The sequence below is a fragment of the Apis laboriosa genome, unplaced genomic scaffold (genome assembly GCF_014066325.1).
Source record: "Apis laboriosa isolate Shangri-la unplaced genomic scaffold, ASM1406632v1 scaffold161_cov148, whole genome shotgun sequence".
NCBI lineage: Eukaryota > Metazoa > Arthropoda > Insecta > Hymenoptera > Apidae > Apis > Apis laboriosa.
This window is the reverse complement of record NW_025222098.1, coordinates 299,523-313,756: the sequence shown is the minus strand read 5'-3', so window position 1 is coordinate 313,756 and position 14,234 is coordinate 299,523. Positions and strand designations below refer to the sequence as shown.

General features: G+C 35.2%; 1 protein-coding gene across 11 annotated transcripts in view; it reads right to left on the bottom strand.

The window, feature by feature from the left end:
• Positions 1-14,234, bottom strand: part of LOC122710909 (venom dipeptidyl peptidase 4-like) — a 259,765-nt gene that overhangs the window by 14,186 nt on the left and 231,345 nt on the right. For all 11 annotated transcript variants that reach the window (XM_043929145.1, XM_043929147.1, XM_043929146.1 and 8 more), the window contains 2 exons: positions 9,597-9,784; positions 6,416-6,610 (listed from right to left, as the gene is read on the bottom strand). In XM_043929145.1, the coding sequence (XP_043785080.1) occupies positions 6,416-6,610; positions 9,597-9,784 (383 nt within the window). The remainder of the gene's footprint in view (positions 1-6,415; positions 6,611-9,596; positions 9,785-14,234) is intronic.

The following is a 14,234-nucleotide window of genomic DNA, read 5'->3' as shown; positions in this document are numbered from 1 at the left end:
ATATATATATATATATGTATGTGTGTATATATATATATAGAGAGAGAGAAAGAGAGAGTGAACACGATAAATTGAAATCCGAGGTTCTCGAAAATAATCGAGCCGTCGTTTTTTTCCGACGAACGCGTCCTCTCCATCTCCTCGAGCATCGCGCTGAAATTTTTCACCTCTATCCGCCACCGGCATTGTGATCCCACGTTTTAACGGAACAACCAATCGAAGAAGGGTGCCCCGGCTGAATTGATCCGCCACAAAAAAATTCCTTTTTTCAATCGGTAAAAATCTTTCCTCTCCCTCTCTCTCTCTCTCTCCCTCCATTTCACATCTCTATTTTTGTCTCTCCTCCCCTACGCTCTCGCCGACCGTGTGTCGCTCTCGCCATTATTTTTAATCGAGCAATCAAAACTTATTCTCCGAAAATTAAATATATATATATATTTATCGATATAAAATATAAAATTACGAGATCGTAATTTTAAATTTGAGAATATATATTAATTTTTATTATATTTTTATTATATTTTTATTATATTTTTATTATATTTATTCGATCCGTTTATCTAATCGTTTTATATTAATGGTAATTAAATGGATAATAATTACGTAGAAGGATCGGTTAATATTTGAAACTTTCTTTTGTAACTTACGTTTAATTAGCAATCGTTTAATCGAAATATAAACCAAATATTGTTGTACGTATATCAAGGATATTATTATCATTTTCCGAATTATTACATCGTTTCCCCTTTAAACGTTTTAAAATTTATCATTATCGGTATTATCGTTATCAGAGAAGCAATTAAAATACTTGGTACTAAATAATCGTAACACAATTTCATTTCATTATCATTCGTTTTAAAAGATTTTCGAAATTATCAGACACCTGTATATATATTATTATCCAATGATAATTGTTATTAATATTAACTGTAAAAATGAGAATGATATTTCTTAATATTGTAATGATATTTAGTATCGATTAACAGAGATTTATTCAAAGCGATATTATAAACTGGCAAGTAAAGTCATTTGAATTTATCCTTAAAGTTGTGAATAATTAAAAAAAAGAAGTAGAATAGCTACTAATTTTTGTCCATTTTTGTTTTCAGGATCCAAATGATGGATATGATTAACCAGTCAAGAGAAATTGAATCACAAAGATTCTTTCGTCATTGTGGATAATTGAAGGATGATTCGCACGCTTCATTGTTTTCGACATCGGTCCAGACCACTTTGTGGCCCTGTGTTTAATTAACTTGGACGATGGTCCGCTAGATGTTCAAGACGGATTCAGATCAAAGAGAGGTAAGACGAGAGAGACAGTGCAACCGCGCTAATGATAATGCAACAATAATAATTGAATCTTTTAATTATTAATTAACTCGACAATTACCTATTATGTTTCTCCTCTTCTTTTCTTCTCTATATTTTTACTTTGATTCAAATCATTTTTATTTTTCTTTTTCTTTTTTCACCTCTCATTTCTATTCTATGAATTTTCTTATGTTACTGCGCACTTTGTATTCGCCTTTATACACCTTTCCACTTTATATCGTCTCACTCACTGTTCCCCGCTTTCCCTTTCACTTCTCATTGCATTCGATTTGAATAACATTTTTAGACGCGCAATTTTTCACGTGTCATAAAAAAAAGAAAGAAAAAGGGAATCTCGATTCATCGTATTCTTCTCGACTCCTAGACTTCCTTCGTCCCTAAATGGAAATGACGAGGAAAAAGAAAGAAGAAGAAGAAGGACTTATCTCTCGATCAGGGTTGGTTACTCGCCGATCAAGCTTACCAGGAATAGCAAGGTCGGTGGTTCAACGATGGAACAAAGGCTTGTAAAAAAAGCAACGAGAAAACGAGCTCGAGAATGAAGAGATAGAGAGAGAGAGGGAGAGAGAGAATGGAAGAATCCGGACGCGTGAAGCCGCAAAAGAGACGGGATACCGATAGGTCTAATTTTGATTCTTTTAAAATTGTTGTTACACCTCACCTTTCATGGATATTAAATGAAAGGTTAATCCAACCCGGTTTTCTCTTCCCTTTTAAACGTTCACGCTCTCGTGGAATTGTTCTGTAATTACAATCGAGTGGGGGGAGGGGATAACGAACGCCAAATATTGGAAACTCTCGAGTGCAAATGTTTAAACGTAAGAAAAGGAAAAAAGGAAAGGAAAAAAAGACTAATCTCCCCAATTTGTTTTCCAATGGAAGAATCTTCTTTTATTTATCGACTCTATCAACCCATTTCCTCCTTTGCGAGGATGTCATTCCTCCCATCGCTGGAACGAGANAGAGAGAGAGAGAGAGAGAGAGAGAGAGAGAGAGAGAGAGCGAAAAAAAAGGAAGAAGGAAAGAAACTGGAAGAAGAACTGTGTTAGGGGATGGGGGAGGACAGGAATGTCGATAAAAAGTGAACGATGTAGGGTGTGGGGAAGATAGGGGAGTGAGAGGGGAAAAAGATGAGGAAAAAAGAAAAAGAGAGAGGGAGAAAAGGAAGAACGCGATGCAAAATAACGGGCGATGAAAAATAAAAGGGCGAGAGAGAGAGAGAGAGAGGTTGTGCGAGAAGGAATGATATAAAAATACGTGAAACGAAAAGAAAGAAGGGAGGGATGATACGAGCGCCCCCGCGCAATAGGGCAAAAGTTAAAGAGAGCTGGCCGATTCCGCAATCGCTTGGCCGGCTTCCAATTTCACGGCTCCCTTTTTCATCGGGCGAACGCGCCGCAACGAACGCGGCGGCAAAACATCGCAACGTGTGGATACCAGGCCGGCCAACGCACAGGCGACGACCGTTCCTCTCGAACGGGAGAGAGGATATCACCGCGAGATATACCCGCTCCTCCGTTCCGTCGATCCTGCCTGAAGATAGCCGAGGCGGAATCAATAACTCGTGGAAGATAAGCGGGTTCGGTGTAACTGGCCCGATAAACCATCATTTCTATCGATCTCGACCCCCTCCTCCACATCGATTTTTTTTTTTTTTTTTTTTTTTATTTCTTGGTGGCGTGGATTTTGACGTTCCTTCCTTTGATAGTTGATGATTAATGGCGAGTATGGTTGTATGGAGATTATTGCTCCAGGTGGATGATTTGAGAGATAGGCTAGGTAGGGAACGTAACGTTGAATGACTGTTGAAGTTTTTTTAGAGAGAGCTCGATGATCAATTTTGTCTGTACAGTAGGACGAAAGTTTTTTTTTTTTTAACAAGTTGAACGAGTTGAGCTTTTTTTTTTGAAAGAAGGATTAGTTTATTAAATGATGTATATGAACAAAATTTTGAGGAAGAAGTTGGCTATAGAAAGTAAGAATGATTTGCGTAAAGATTTTTTCCACGTGATTCCGATCAATTGCAACTCAAATTTTTCAAATTCCAACTTCTCGAAAAATCGATCCAATTTAAAAAAAAGAAAGTCACTCTATTTTAATCGACAGACTTATACTATTATATTTTTATTATCATCGCATTTCGTATGATTCTTACTTACTTTTTTGTTTAATAATTTATTTTTTTTATGTAGCTAGTTACTTAAGTCTCGCAACAAATCTCACATTATATTCGAATCGACAGAAATACAATTGAAACTTAATTCGAAATCGATCATGGGGAGAAAGGGGGAAAGAAGTTTCGAACGAAGGCGGAACAAGGTTCGGACGTGGTGGCGCTAGTTTGTTAGGTGGATTAGCGGATTACCGCGTCTGGTGGCGATAAGTCAGCGTCTGGCAGGGGTGTCACGACGACAGCTCTCCCCCCTGTAATTAGATTCGCCTACCTAGTTGTGCTTGGAGAATTTTAAGAAACGCTATTATCGCTGTTCCCATCGATCGAAGTGCTCCTCGCGCTTCCCTTTATTCTTTCACGGAGCAGGAAGAAAGAAAGAAAGAAAGAAAGAAAGAAAGAAAGAAAGAAAGAAAGGAAGCAGGAAGGTTTGAATTTTCGAGGGCGGGATAAAAAAAAAAAAAAAAAGAAAAAACGAGTCTGTCGTTTCTGTGTCGTTAATTTTGCACGCGTCGCGGTTTCAGTTCCGCGTTGCGGTGAGGCTTGGCAACTTTTTCGCCCGCATAACCCTCTCTCTCTCTCTTTGGCTGGCGATCGTTGTCCGACGAACTCGAGTATAATTTCCCTTGTTTCGCCCCTCTTTAATGCGGAACTCCGAAGTGACGAATGTCGGGCGAATCGGGTGAATTTTTTGAAATGTTATAATGAACTGTGTGCACAGAGAGAGAGAGAGAGAGAGAGCACGGTGATTAAGTGGCGTTGAAAAAAAGAAATGGGATTACGTGGAGATATTTAACAAGGGTGTTAATTTAATTTTGAATTTCCTTAATGGGTTTCTGAGCGTTCGAGGATAGGTAGGTGAATTTTAAATTTGTACAAAAAATTAGGAAGAAAAATTACGATTAATTTTTTTTTTTTACTTTCACAGACATCGAAAAAACGTAAAAATTGTGTGGTTGATTCTTTTGATCCTCTTTTTATTGATTTTGTTGACATGTTTAGTTTCTTTTTTTCTTTAAATTAAAATTATTCTAGTAAAGGTAAAAGGAAAAATTAAAATCCGTCGAAGGATTCTTCACTACTATATTTTATTTGACAATCATTGATTTATTTGAAAATCATTGTGCCTTTGATATCTTATAGTGAAGAGGTTAAAGATATACGTAACTTTTGAATTAAGCAATATCTTTTAATATCTTTCTAACATATTTTCCATTATTTTTTTTTTTTTTTTTTTTCAAAAATTGAAATCAGGTCGAACGTGGATCAAAGTAAAATGATAATTGAAAATGTTAACATTAGCATAGAAAATAACTCGTGCTATTGGCGATAGTTTCGAGAACTCGATTTACAGACACGGCTATAGTTTAATGCTCGCGTTCGGTTGATTTGATGAAACGTTGAATTTGTACAACGCCTGTTAAACTCGTGTTCCATCAATCGAATAAATCAACCGTTCACAGAGGAGAAACAGAAGAGAGAGAGAGAGAGAGAGAAAAACGCGAAAAGGGGAACACGTCATAAATTGACTTATCCCGATGTTCAATGCAATATCGTTTGAAATCAAAAACAAACCAGATTTTTTTTTACATAAATATATAATGAATCAATCTCTATTTTGTTGACGTATGCGTCTGCATTAAAAATGCATAGAAACAACAAGGGCAATGCGTCTTTTAGCATTTAAAACGGACAGAAGCGGCGTTCGATAAATTGCATCTGGGAACATTTTACATGTAAATAGAGAAGGAGAGAGAAGGGGCGAGCGAGCGAGCGAGCGAGAGAGTCATAAAACAACGAAATTAGGATCGGCTCCACGATCAAAGCCCATTTCAAATGACACAACGATAGAACGATACGACTATTATTAAAATCTATTTGCATTTTCCGCTTCTTTATGGCCGAATCACCTACGTTGGCAATATTTTCCGAAGGAATGAGAGAGAGAGAGAGATAGAGAGAGAGAGAGAGAGAGAGAAAAAGAAGTAGCAAATTGCATATATTTAAAATTTAAAGCATCAACCCGTTTAAGATGCAAACACGTTTTTCTCTAACGAAGAACCCAATTAATTCGAGCCTTTTATTACCGCGAACGTGTTCACGAAATCGAACACGAGGGAGTTGTAGCGAGATTAGAAAAATCCGTGTCTCGCGATCGTTACGCCGGTGAAACGTTTATAAATCACGCGTGAACCGGGTCAAAATAGAATTATCGATTTTCACGATTATAATATGGAAATGAAATTCAATTAATTGGCAATCGTTTGAAGCTATATGTTTAAATATTATATTATATATATATATTTAACAAATCGATAAATGAACTTTCATGAAAACAGGCTTAATGTTTCAAAAAAAAAAATCGATAAATATTAAATAATATTAGTCAATAGACATACTTTTGGCAATCAATTAATTTGTCTAAATTAATTATTTTAATTGCACGATCGATTTGATTGAATTTTTATCAGTTTTCATAAAATAAAAATAATTATTCAATTTTCAAAGATATATATTTTTTTCTTAAAAACGTACGCGACACGAAGCACGATTCAATATATTTAACAAACAAATCGCATTCGTAATCAAATATTACAGAGGCTACGAATCGCGAATTAATAATAATAAAATCCAACCTAATCATAATAAACCTGTTATTACTATTCCAACGATGTTATTGTTATAACATTTCGGAAAAGTTGTATTCAATCGAGCAATAAGAAACATTGGATAGAATTCATGGAAAATTAGATCTCGTTCGAACAGTTACACGATCCGACACGCAATGAATTACACGATTGAATTAGACTCGAAATTACAATTCCAATTCGTGCGCTTAAGAAAGAAGGGAATTTGGGGAGACGGCGTCGAACGATCTCGCTTTTACAATCGAGGGGAAGGGATGCTCACCTGGTAACGTTGATCTGATCCGCGATCTCGACCGTTCCCAAGTTTCGATATCCGGCGAATAGCATACCGTTGTCCATTAAACCTGAGCCACGGCCGTCGATCGTAGCGTAGATGATGCTTTTATTCGTTACAAGGTACGTGCCCCAATCGACGTCGAACTTCTCCGTCACCTGATACGAATCTGGCCCGCCGTATCTGTGGAACATACAGTGAACTTGAAACGGTGTTTTGATTATTTCTTCTCTGTTAATGCGTATTATTATTTGTAATTTGATCGTCGATTAAATTTCTACGATAATTAAATTTATTATTGCGATTACGATATATTTTCGATTTGAAGTTACGACGATGCTTGTAATAGAAGTAAAAGTTCAAATGGAATTCCATTGTATTCGTGTAATTTAATCTCGAGAAATTAAGAGATAAAAGAGAAACGATTAATTATTAATAACAAATATTTTTTTTTTAGATTTATCGATGCTAAACTTTTACGATTGTTTTGTTCAAATCGATATCTTTTCTTTTTTTTTTAAACATTATTAATCAAACATAATCAAATTGAAAGTTTTAATTCGATTTATATATGTGTATAATTTATTTCAAATTATTAGAAAAAGTAATAACGTTGAACGGATAGAAAGATATTACGTGGAGTATATATATATTTCGAAGTAACAAGTAGAAATGGAGTTGCCGATAATTTGATTAATTGCTAATTAAATAAAAGGTCGTTATTATCTGCGCAAAAAGTCCATTATCACATATCCACTATTTACAAATTTACTTCAGAGTATATTCAGAGTACATGCTGGGATAATGAGATTCGATGATGATTCGCTTGTCATGTGATTTCATTTATCTTTTGATTAAATTCACGATTACAATATTACAAAGTTATATATATATATATATATTATCTCGTTGAGACAAACGATGGAATTTATAATTTTCCTTTTCTTTTTTTTTTTTTTTTTTTTTATCTTCGGGTTTAACCGACCCCCAAAATGACGAGATTCTGTCGGCGAGTAATAGCAGCTCGGATAATCGAAATTCTAAATTTGCAATTTTCCGTTTCACCCGGGTACACACGCGTGAATGAACAATTACCAAACAATTCCGCCGGAGCAGACCAAGAAAAGCTAATTCAATTTTCCGATTTGACTTAATTATTCAATCGAATCATGTGTTTCTATTTATACACAGTCTAATTCGTTCCGAACGAGTTCTGTCGTTCAACAATCCAATTTTCGAAACTCGAATTAATGCCTGCCGACCTGTAGAATCGAGCGAGCTCGATCAAATTTATCTATTTAATTATTCGTTCGTTGTTTCATTCGTTTTCTCCTCCCCCCCCTCATCATTTTTATTCACTCTTTTCCTCGAATGAGTTCGCCGTAAAAAAAGAAAAGAAAAGAAAAGAAAGAAAGAAAAGGATAATTTTAAAGGATATTTTTACGAACGAAACTCACGCAAGGAAAACAAGAAAGTATCTAATAATGGGACTTGGATTTTCATTTGACTCGCTAATTAATCCCGATACGGATTCATAAAAATTCAGGGGGCGCGTTTACACGGCATCGAAATGAATCCCTCCGCGATTATTCCTCCACGTTTCGCCATCTATGTATCGACAGGGGGGAGGAGGAGAGTGGTGAAGAAAATTTTTTGATAAATGATACGCTGCGAGTGACGCGACCGATGCCACACCGCCGTTTCATTCTTTTTCTCCATTCGAATAATTCCGATCCCGCTTCGAGGACATTAAAGCGGTATTCATGGTGGCGGTATTCTCTGGTATTTGAGAAAAAGAAGAAGAAAAAAAAATAACCTGGAATGGAACATCCCTGGGAAATCAAGCCCAAGATTTTTAAACGTTCTCTCCTGAAAGAGGGCGAAAGAAGGGAAGAAGGGGTGAAAGGAGGTAAGAAAGGCCGAAAAAAGGGGAAGAAGGGGTGAAAGCGGGAAAAAAGAGGCGAAAGAAGGGAAGAAGGGGCGAAAGGAGGTAAGAAGAGGTGAAAAGAGGTAAGAAGAGGCAAAAGGAGAAAAAAAGAGGCGAAAAGAGGTAAGAAGAGGTGAAAAGGAGAAAAAAAGAAAAGAAGGGAAGAAGGAGCAAAAGAGGGAAGAAAAGGCAAAAGGAGGGAAGAAGGGACGAAAGGAGGAAAAAAGGGATGAAAGAAGGGAAGAAAAGTCAAAAGGAGGGGCAAAAGTCAAAAGAAGGGGCAAAAGAGGGAAGAAAGGATGAAAGAAGAGAAGAAAAGTCAAAAGGTGTAAAGAAGGAAGAAAGGATGAAAAGAGGTAAGAAGGGACGAAAGGAGGAAAAAAGGGGCAAAAGAAGAAAAAAAGGGATGAAAGAAGGGAAGAAAAGGCAAAAGAAGGGACGAAAGGAGGAAAAAAGGGGCAAAAGAAGGAAAAAAGGAGTGAAAAGAAGTAAGAAGAGGTGGAAGAAGAGAAGAAGGGGCGAAAGGACGTAAGAAAGGGTGAAAGAAAATAAGAAGAGAAGAAAGAGCGAAAGGAGGGAAAAAAGAGCGAAAAGAGGGAAAAAAGGGCGAAAGGAGGGAAGAAGGAGCGAAAAAAAGAAAAAAGAGGCGAAAGGAGAAGAAAAGGGGCGAAAGAAGGAAAAAAGAGGAAAAACAAGGGAAGAAGGGACAAAAGGACGTAAAAAAGGGTGAAAGAAGGTAAGAAGGGGTGAAAGAAGGAAAAAAGAGGCGAAAGAAGAGAAGAAAGAGCGAAAGGAGAGAAAAAAGAGCGAAAAGAGGGAAAAGAGGGCGAAAGGAGGGAAGAAGGAGCAAAAGAGGGAAGAAAGGATGAAAAGAGGTAAGAAGGGACGAAAGGAGGAAAAAAGGGGCAAAAGAAGAAAAAAAGGGATGAAAAGAAGTAAGAAGAGTCGAAAGAAATGAAGAAGGGGCGAAAGGATGTAAGAAAGAATGAAAGAAGGTAAGAAGAGAAGAAAGAGCGAAAGGAGCGGAAAAAGAGCGAAAGGAGAGGAAAAAGGGGCGAAAGAAGGAAAAAAGAGGCGAAGAGAGAGAAGAAGGAGCGAAAGGACGTAAGAAAGGATGAAAGGAGGGAAGAAAAGAACGGATGATAAAGTTTTTTCGATTTTTTCTTTTTTTTTTTTACTCGGTTACGATTAACACGTATTCTATTCTATTAGATCGAAGGGAGGAGGATCGTTGTTACTCACACGAAGATCAGCATGGGATATTTGGTGGCGCCCGACAAATCAGCGTTCGGCGGAATCAGAAGTCTGACACGAGCTTCGAATCCTCCGGGAACCGGCACCTTGAAACGGCGCACTACCGGTTGCGATTTCTCCGCGATAATCTCGGAGACTGCTTCGTTCGCCTCCCACGTCAGCATCTTCGTAGAATTCTGAAAACGAGGAGAATCGCATGGAGATGCGACGAGAGCATGTCGATGATAAATGAATAGAAAAAAGGGAATTTTTCGAAATTAAATTAAATCACGGTTCTAATTTAAAAATAAAAAAAAGGGAAGGAGGAGATTTGAAAAATGTTAGATTTGAATTTAAGTTTTATTAATTTATTACAATCGTTTGCTTATAATTAATATTATCTGCATTTTAGATTTGAATGCATAATTGATAAAATTTTTGAAACAATTCGTGAGTAAAATCACGGTTCTAATTTAAAAATAAAAAAAAAAAGAGGGAGGATTTGAAAGATGTTAGATTTGAATTTAAGTTTTATTAATTACAATCGTTTGCTTATAACTAATATTATTCGCATTTTAGATTTGAATGCATAATTGATAAAATTTTTGAAACAATTCGTGAGTAAAATTTTTAAATTAGAAATTTTTAGAAAAGAATGTTAAAGAATTGGAATTTTCAAACTTGCCATAAAGATCTTCTTCGCAAGAATTAATAATATCGAATCGATATTAGGTTTAATATTATTTCGCGTTCAGATATTGGATTGGTTTTATCGCGTCGATCTTCGGTATACGAGATCTTTAGCTTCGTGATCGTTCAATATTTATCCAAACATCGTACGGGCGGAAACTTGGTTCTCGTAGAAAAACAGTGGCGTCTAAGTTTCAATCGATACCGAAAAAGCGTCTCGCCTTGCTCTCAGAGGACCTCTCCGAACTTGGACCCTTAATTTACCTTTATTTTACTACTACTACAGGGCACGGCGCCAACCTCTGTAACCCGAGAATTCTCCTCCGCTACTTCCCATTCCACCGACTTCTCTCGCCCAGCTATCGATTCTCAGATACACATATTGTTCCGATTTGTTATCCGCCGTTTTCAAGTTGTAGTAGATCAACTAAATCTCCTCCTTATTTCTTTTTTCTCAAAGATCAACGAGAAAGCGGAAAATAATATATTCTCGGATGAAACAAATGGGACAAACATATAACATCTCAACTTTTTTTATTTTTATTTTAGAATCGTGTCAATCGTTGCCTGAACGTCGTTTCAAAATCCAAGGATATAACAGATGCTCCATTTTCTTTATTCGTATACAGGACAAAAGAGAAAAACTTGAAGCGAGCAATAGGACGCGATAAAACGTTATTTTAAACCTGATTCATTATTTCTCTTATCTCCATTTCTACTAGTTCCACTGTGTTACCTTCTCTTCCAATGACCAAACTTTGCCTTAGTAATCTTAGAGTTTTAAATGAATCAGTGGCCAGTGAAAAGGAGAGATGCGAAATGGACATCCAGGTCACAAACCTCATTAACCACGGCCAAGGTTGTACCACTTTAGCTTATAATTAAACGATATATATATATATATATATAGGACGATCTCCGCCAAGAATACCACATTTAGATAACATTTGTTATAATTTATTATCATATGAACGAATGTTAAAGAAGAATCGATAAATTAATTGTTTATTGATCGAATAAAAGTATCTCAGAGGATAGGATGGAAATAAAGAAGAGATATTGAATGGGGAGAAATATTTCACGTCAACGGAACGAGATGTCAGAGGCCAATTTCGTCGTTGTGACGCGAACAACAATTTCTTCTCGCCACTCCTTATCGCCGACGATTCACAATTCAAACCACCACGATATATCCAACTTTTAAGCCACTATGCATCAACGTCGGACATATAACGGCACCCTTACATCCCGGCGTGGATCCAGTTCAACGCGTTATTTCCCTCGTTTCGATCTTCCGGTCAACGAATCCAACGATTCGGATTTCTCGACAATTTGGATACGATTTGGATCGGTAAAAATGGAATTCATAATTCACTTTTGATGACGATTTGACAAGTAAGATTTCCTTTTTTTATTTTCGATGTACACAGAATTGACCATTTTTCGAGACTTTAGAAAGATAAAAATGTTGATTGGGGATCTGTAAGTTGTAATTTATAATTATATATATATATATATTATATTGGAAACAATATTAACTTTTGTTTATTATGATGTTTAGAAGACGAGGAAGATCAGAAGAGGAAAATTTGCTGATCATTAAGCGTTATTGAAATCAATTTAAGTTTGCATTAGCGCAATGTTAAGCAGATATGATTTCATTTAATGTGAAATTAAATTGACCGATATTTTTACATATTAATTTTTATATGTCTATAATCGATTTTTCAAAAATTTTACTATCTAATTATAATAAGATATTCGATTAAAAACTTTTATTGAAATCTTGATAGGACATTGTGAATTAAATTCGAGAGATTTTTTTTTGTTTCTTATCGATTTTGTTTTTGATTGAAATCACTGAAATAAGTAATCGAAATTAGAGCAAAATTTCAGGAGTCAAATTTGATAATTTTGATATTATTGAAATGGAAAATTTTTATATTTCTTACAAAAATGATTTATTGTCAATATTGTTTTTGGAAATATGAGGGAAAAGATGTTTTTTCCTTTCTTTATAAATGTATAATATAATTTTTCAGTTATTCATCACTAGAATGTGGATATTTATGAATAAATATACAATATAATATTTACGCGCAAAAGTATTTACGAAGAATATGTAAATAGGTATGTACGAAAAATATGCAAATATGCTTGGAAAATATTTGTTATGATGAAAATTTTTAATACATTAATATGTGAATATTATTAAGTATGAAGAATAATTATTTATTAACTTTATACAATATTTTGCAATATTCATATATTGTAATTCGAGTTACAATAAATTACAATCTATCTTTTTAAATGATAACATAAGATAACAACGTTACATTCATTAATAAATATTAATTTATAGGGCTGAAAACATTCATGATATATTGTATAATGTGTTATCAATACATATTTAATTCTTGTATAAAATATTAATATATTTTATATTATTTTTCATTACAGTAAATTCGGAATTGTAATCCATTAAATGATATTTTCCAAATATTTAGAATTATTTATAATATTTTTATAATAATCACACGAAACTATTTAAAATAAATTGCTAAATCTAATTATTAATTCAAAGTTGTAAAAACATGCTTTAATATAATCGGCAATTGTTGTATATTATTGTTATTAACATTTCACAATATGATACAAGTGTTTACCGATAGACTAAATTGATTTAACGAAACAAATATAGCACGATGTATGCATGATATATAATATAGCAATATATCGCATGTTTTTAAACACAATGTTTTACATTCTATTTTATATTGCCTATTTTAATGCCGATTATAAAAGAACGCAATACAATATTTTCTCGAATTAAATTTTCCAAAACTTTTCAAACTTTTCTATTTTTATTTTATCCATATCTCATATTCTTTCGTAAAATTCTTTTCCAGATCAAGTCGAGATATTCTTTCCTCGTTCGCGGCATTATTGGCTCGCCAGCGAATGACAAGAACAAAACATTTCCTATTCATCGAGTTCCTCTTCCTCCTCCTCCTCCTCCTCTTCCTCTTCTTCTTCTTCTCGAGAGGAATGAAATTAGCCCCTTCGAAGAATCGAAAGCGTTTGTCCACAAAGAAAGCCAATTATCGACAGTAGGTAATCGTGCCGCCTCGACAAATCGAATACTCGAATCCATTTCCCCCCCTTTTTTCACCTATCTCCCCTTTCCATTTCTGCTCATTTTTGTCAATTAGAAGACGAAAGACGTAGCCGATAATCTAATTACTGATTTAATTTACGGATAATCGATCGTTTCCCTCTCGATCGCGAACGACACTCGTCCCCCTCCATTTTCCTTTTTACCCTTGAATCTACGAATTCGAGCGTCATAAGTTTGAAGAAACGAGCGTGTTTATCGAAACACCGTGACGCGTTCGAGGAATTCGAGAGAATGCAAGTTTTCGTTTGACCTATTAGGGTCGAAAGTTGAGACGCAAGTGTTTTGGAAACGAGTTTCTGGGTCGGAATCGAAGCAAAGGGAAACGTTCTTCTCGAGTTCTCCACGCGGATAGAACTTTCAACGTCGAACGACGATGGGGGAGGGTTGTCGAGCGGAATTGAAAGTGGAAATTCAAGTTGTAATTCTTGTGAACTTCTATCTATTTGATAGTTGGAGATGTAATAGAATATGGATATCTTTCAGTGCAAAAAGGAAATTTATATCGCGTGTTTGTCCCCCTCCCCATAATTAAAATATATTTCACGTGCGATTGAAATCGTTGAAGATATTATTCCGACGAAAGTTCCTTTTCGTAAATAATCTCTTGAACCATGGCCAACGATTAAATCAATAGTACAAAAAAGCTACTTTCTCCTATATTTAATCGAGTTTGAAACCTATGGAATCGAACTTGATTTGAAGAATTCATCGTTCAAAGAAATATTTTATACATCATTATTATATATATATAAAAGGAGAGAGAGAGAGAGAGAGAGAGA